Below are 6,000 nucleotides of genomic sequence, written 5' to 3'. Positions count from 1 at the left end.
CCGCCAGCAGCCTCGTCCTCACCACTGAGACTGCTGCTGGGGTTGGGACAGATGTAAAGAGAGAAGTCACATCGTATGATGCCAAAGTTTCCTCAGGTTCCAATATGAGGTCTTTGATCCTCTCTACAAACCCTGTGGTGTTCTCTACGTGGTATTCTGTGTTACCAACCAACGGAGCTAAAATAGTTTTTAAATATTTGGCTACATTGTATGTAGAGGAGTCAATGCTACAAACAATGGGTCGGAGGGGGAACCCTTCTTTATGTATTTTTGGCAGGCCATAGATACATGGCGTGGCCTCTCCCGGGTATAATCTAAAATACATCTGTTTGTCTATATGTTTTCCTTTCTCTAGCTTTTGGAGACAGTCAATCATTTCTTTCTTGTATCTATTGGAAGGGTCCCTTTTTAGTTGCTCATACGTGTTAGAATCACTGATTAACCTATTTATTTTGTCTTCATAATCCAATGTGTTTTCAACGATGCAACAGCTGAAGTTTTGACAAAGCGCTAACAGGGACAAAAGGCAAGCACTGCCCTCTCATGGAAGGGAAAACATTGCCAGAGGTATGACAAGCGCTTTATCAGCACCCCACGCAAGAAAAACCCGACCAAATTTGGGAATGGCGCGCCACGTAATGCTTTTTAATTCCAGAATATATTTGGGAATGGCAGTGAATGAGTTAATTAACAACTTAATTAACAAGTTAATTAACTGATGAATTAACTGATTATTTGACTTAGTGCTTACTTTCAATGAAAAGGTTTCTTCAGACGTCATCTATACTTCTTTGAAGGTGTTGGACCTTTCGCTTCTCATCCAAGAGGCTTTGGCCCAGCAAAATTTTATTTTGCTGACGAAGCTTCTTGGATGAGAAGTGAAACGTCCGACACCCTCAAAGAAGTACAGATGACGGCTGAAGAAAGTTTACACAGACGTTTGTGCTAACTTGTCATCTAAAACCCCTTGATAGCTCAGTGATTAGCATTCACGCTCAAAGAGAACCCTTGACCAAGATAACATTTTTCAATCGCTGAGCTGATGAATGCAGTGAGTGTGATTTGTATTTTATTTATTTAATCGGAGGACCAAAAAGTAAAGTTTCCCACAACTTTCCACTTTATCGGTATGTCTGTGTAAGCTCTCAGTCGTACAGGAGTGGTCCATCGATGAGAAGGTTTCTTCAGCCGTCATCTGTACAAAAGTGAAGGTTTCGGACGTTTCGCCTCCTATCCAAGAGGCTTCGTCAGCGTTTATCGGTATGCATCTGTGTTCCGAGCCATCTTCTCATAATTGCTCAGGCGTCATTTGCGCAGTCAGCTTAATTTCGCCGACTAAAAAGCAGCGTATTGCAGTCGTTGCCAAATGAAGCCGTCACGGGTCGCCTCGGATGTGTACGAGCTTTGTAATAGGCCGCCTCTGTCGAAAGACGATGTACCTGTCAAATTGCAGAAATGGCGACACGCCGCCGTCGAGATGAGAATGCCGGCATCTGCAACCTCTGTGATGATCTCCCAAATGAATCCACGCCTTGCTGACTTTTGGTGTCTTTGCGAAATGAAATCAGGCTCCGAGAACATTCCGTAAACCCAAGCAGAGCTCGGCTGATAACCCGTCGCGCCGCGTGGTATGTCGACGCCTCTAGTTGCTACGCCACTGACTTCCTCTTACAATGTTCTCAAGAATGCGTTAACTGTCTTGTAATTGTTTGAAAAATGAAGAAGTTGTTCGGTTCATGTATGAATTTGTCAAACGTACCGACATACAAGGTTTCAATCCAAGCTAAGAATAAATATTTTCAAGACAGGATTTGGCCGTTTTGTTTTATTTTTGATTGAAAAAAGTACACAAAAATGGGATGTCATTGTATCCGCACTCACATTCAGGGCCAGAAAGTTAAAGGCTATATATCGGTATTTTTGACTCTTCATAAATCAGACGTTCAAAAATGCAACTTTTCCTTGTACAGCATTTTAGTTACCGTAATTTCCAGACTACGTATAAGCCGCGACTTTTGTCGCAAGCTTTCAACCCTGCGGTTAATGCAACGATGCGGCCAATTTATGCATTTTTTTTCTAGCGGCCGCCATGGGGCACTCGAGCACTAAAGGGAAGAGTGAGACGCGGCGAATATATGTGCCGAGGAAGACGCAAGTTAATGTCACGACGGTAAATCGTGCATTTAAAGTGGCCCTCTGTGTTGAATGGATTGCTTAATCGTTTACCAAAACTGGCCGTATGCGAAGAGCAACTTTTGCTAACGTATTTCTTCGGTGTCTCAGTGACATGTTATGTTTTTGTACCCAGACCTGTTAGCGACTGCTAACGTATAGTTGCCATGTCTCACTTGGATCGGCATGTTTTTTTTTTTTTTACCAGCCCTGTTACTGCCGCAATGCATGTTGTGTTGCTGCCGCATAACAGGCACTGTTTTGAAAGAAAAGTTAAGGTATATTATTAAAACTTTGAAAACTTTTTCTGTGTACCGTCTTTCTTGATACACGTGAGGCTTGGCTTATAGAAAGGTGTGTTTTATGTATGTACAAAATGGTTTGTTCTTTAAAAATCTTTAGGAGGCGCGAAAGTAAAAAAAAAAAAAAAAAAACAAGTTGGAACAAAAAAATAGACATGTGCAATCTGTTTAAGTGGTCATTGATCGGCTCCCATGAGCAGCTGCGAGGCAGCGGAAGAGGGCATGTTCCATCTTGAGACGGTGCTAATGAAACCACACTAACGTGCAGCGTGGCGGCGACCGTCAGGAAGAGGGCTCACAGCCGAAATGATAAAGTCTGGACTTGAATGTAGTGCCCACGTCACAAGGGTTTCTTGACAAACAAAAGTGTCACAGAATACGTTTGGCATTGTTCTACTCCTGTCCAGCAGGTCGTGGTAATCCCGAATCCAAGATGCAAGTAAACCGTAATTCTCCATTCTTTTATTTTTTATTTTTCTAAGATAGTTGTATTCTTGGGAATTATTACTTGTTATTGGCCTATTACTTTCAGTCAGTTTTATTATCTGTGGACTCTGCAATGCAAAAAGCCAAGTTCAAGTGCTTCCCTTCATTGAGTCCTTTCGAATGCTACGTGAGCGGACCAAAGGTTGAGCGCGTTGTTAAAAAAAACAACATAACGAAACAAATCAGACAGTCAATGGCAGTTGCCAAACTAGAAGGACGTTTTCCGAAGGTTCCCCTGCTGTCCGCGCCCCCTCCCTGAGCCTTCGGAACCCTCGCCCCCCGGAGACCACGGCGGCGGAAACCACCCTGTCTTTGGCCCTGCCGTCCTTCTCCGAGGGGCGTCCCCGCACCCATGTGTCGGGGTCGTCGCTGAGCTCGTAGATGGAGCCGTCCTCCACGCTGTGCTCCAGGGACTCCAGGGACGAGTCGGAGGCCTCGTCGGCAGCGGCCGTGAGCGGGCATCCGGGAAGCCCTGAGGTCGAGCGCAGCTTGTAGCGCAGCAGGACGCCACCCCGGCCGGCGCCTGACGCCCTGGCATCGCTCGGCTGCTGCAGGGATTCCTGTGAGGACGTATCGCTGGGATCCTCGCCCCCGCATGCTGAATCCGGCCCATCGGCCACCGAGTCCCTCTTCAGGAGGTCCGGAGACAAGGTGCTGGTGATGGCCGCCAGGAAGTCCACCGGCCCGTTGTGGCCATTCAGTGAGATTCTGCCTTTTCCTGGAGGAGGTGATGGGGAATAAGAAGTTATCATATTTAAGTTTCATGCTGTTATATGCTTAGTGGACATTTGTGACTCGAATACACAATTGAAGCACAGACAACCTGGGGTCAATCTGAGGTCAACAGACACAGCTTGTTAAACTGTCATTTTCATCTAGGAGATCTGGCCTTGGACAGAATTTAGGACTTGGGAAACTCCTTATCACAGGAGTAATTTACGACTTGAAACTCCTTCACAGGAAGAGCCCAGATTACAAAAGTTCATGGAAAAGACAATGTTTCATTGCTTATAGCTGTTCGTGCTTAGAACTCAAGAGGTGTGGTATTCCAATCAAGAAAACTATGTTTTATTAATGTATCACTTAAATTTGCAGATACTCTCAATAAGTAGCTTGGCAGAGGGCTGCAGAATTCAGGCGTCTGTCATGAACGGCTGGGTCTCCTGCCGGCAGTAAAGACAATCTTTCTGGGTTCGAGTCTTTGTCCACAGTGTCCGATCGAACATCCCTGACAGGAGATCAACACATTTAAAATGAGGAGGTAAAGTTTTGTTTTGGGAATCGACCGTCTTTTCGAGGCTTACCGCTGATGGTAAAAATAATGCATGATTTTGGGATATTTTATCTTGTTGACTTAATGTACTACTTTGGGCATCTTACACACTACGTCCCCATAACATATTGTTCGAGGAAACGCCGTTGTTTTGTACATTCGAATGGAAATGACCTGTTATTTTCGGTATTCCTTCCAGTTTGGGAACGGGCAGGGTGACAATGAGGCCTTGGGCGGTGCCGACCCACAAGAGTCCTTGACAGATGAGCAGGCTGGTGACTCGCATGGAGGCCTGACCTGAAACATTAAAAACCAGGAGAGGAAAGATCAACAGCAATCGCGGCGGTGAAGCTCGGGCACTCTGCTCTGTACAGTGATAACTCATCTTACAAACGCTGTAGCTCACGAACGTTTCGCCTCACGAACATTACATTCGCAAGCATATAATCTTGGCATACGAACTAATTTTCGGCGGACAAACCAAACCACACTGCACCACAGTGGCTGGCAGACTAGTTTTTGGCGGATGAACACTAACCACACGGTCGAACAGCGTCACGGTGGCTGGCGGACTAGTTTTCCTCTTTGAGTGCTGACTTGGTTTGTTATCGGGTGCAGTACTTTTGCTATTATGGGACCGAAAAAGACCCCACCACAGGCTACTGTTAAGCCAAAGAGGACACAAAAGAAAATTACGGTCGAGCAGAAGAAGATAATCGAAAAAAAAGAACGAGGTGTGCGTTTGTGTGACTTAGCGTTCCAGTAGCAGTATGCTAAATTGACCATTGCTACATGTGGCTAAGGGTGTTTCTGTGCGGTCTAAGCAACGGTCTCTGGCAATAGAAGAGGTTGAAAAACTTATGTTGATTTGGATTAACGAAAAGCAGCTAGCGGGGGACAGTGAGAGTCAGGGTATTATCGCCGAGAAAGCACTTCACTCGGATATCATCAAGAGGCAACTACATCAATGACCGCAACAAAGGTAAATAAAATGACTTTATTACACAGTACAGTTTATTTCTTTAATTACAATACAATAGCACATTTATAATACATAAAAATAAGGTATATGTGTATTTTTAAGACTTATTTCCTAGAAATTTATGTTTTATGGGGTCCAGGGAACAGATTATTCTAATTTTTAATGGTTTCTTATGGGAAATAAATGTTCGGCAGACGAACTTTTCGCCTTACACACACTTTCTGGGAGCCAATTAAGTGTGTGAGCTGAGGTATCACTGTATTTGAAAATTCGGACGCGGACGTGCAAACTGGATAAAAGCTGCTTACTTGTTAAAGCTCAAATTGGAGTGCTGTGATGTCAAATATAAAACAATAATTCACGATCTACTCCTAATACCATGACTGCCACCGCTAGCTACTAAAGCTACTGCGACTATTACTAATATCACAAGGGCAAATACTATCAAATCCTACACACCTTTGCGTGCTGTGCAAGCGCTTGCCTGATGTCTGTGTGTGAAATATGGAGGGATAATGGCTCCCTCGAACTATATTATTACGCACACACTTACAGACAGCCAACAAAAGGCTGAAAAATCATATCTTGTATCAGGCTGATTTTCTGCAGTTCCCAGCACGGCTCGGTTATCAATCGAGACATTGAGTATAATGCCTGCATTTGTCGTTCGTAAGATTGCAAGACAAGCGAAGATGTTTATTAGGGCCGGCCGTGTTTTTTTTTTTTTTTTTTTTTTCTCGAGATGAGGATTATATTTAGGATTGGCGACGCACTGTTCACGAAAC

General features: G+C 44.4%; 1 protein-coding gene across 8 annotated transcripts in view; it reads right to left on the bottom strand.

Annotated features, from left to right (window-relative positions):
* Positions 1 to 1,942: 1,942 nt before the first annotated feature.
* Positions 1,943 to 6,000, bottom strand: part of arhgef10la (Rho guanine nucleotide exchange factor 10 like a) — a 112,612-nt gene continuing 108,554 nt past the window's right edge. For all 8 annotated transcript variants that reach the window (XM_089009922.1, XM_089009925.1, XM_089009920.1 and 5 more), the window contains 2 exons: positions 4,408 to 4,530; positions 1,943 to 3,678 (listed from right to left, as the gene is read on the bottom strand). In XM_089009922.1, coding sequence (XP_088866048.1) covers positions 3,143 to 3,678; positions 4,408 to 4,530 — 659 coding nt within the window. In that variant the 3' untranslated portion in view covers positions 1,943 to 3,142. The remainder of the gene's footprint in view (positions 3,679 to 4,407; positions 4,531 to 6,000) is intronic.

This window comes from Hippocampus bargibanti, linkage group LG12, assembly GCF_051943395.1.
Source record: "Hippocampus bargibanti isolate YZ-2025 linkage group LG12, ASM5194339v1, whole genome shotgun sequence".
Classification (NCBI taxonomy): domain Eukaryota; kingdom Metazoa; phylum Chordata; class Actinopteri; order Syngnathiformes; family Syngnathidae; genus Hippocampus; species Hippocampus bargibanti.
This window is presented reverse-complemented; position numbering and strand designations above follow the sequence as displayed.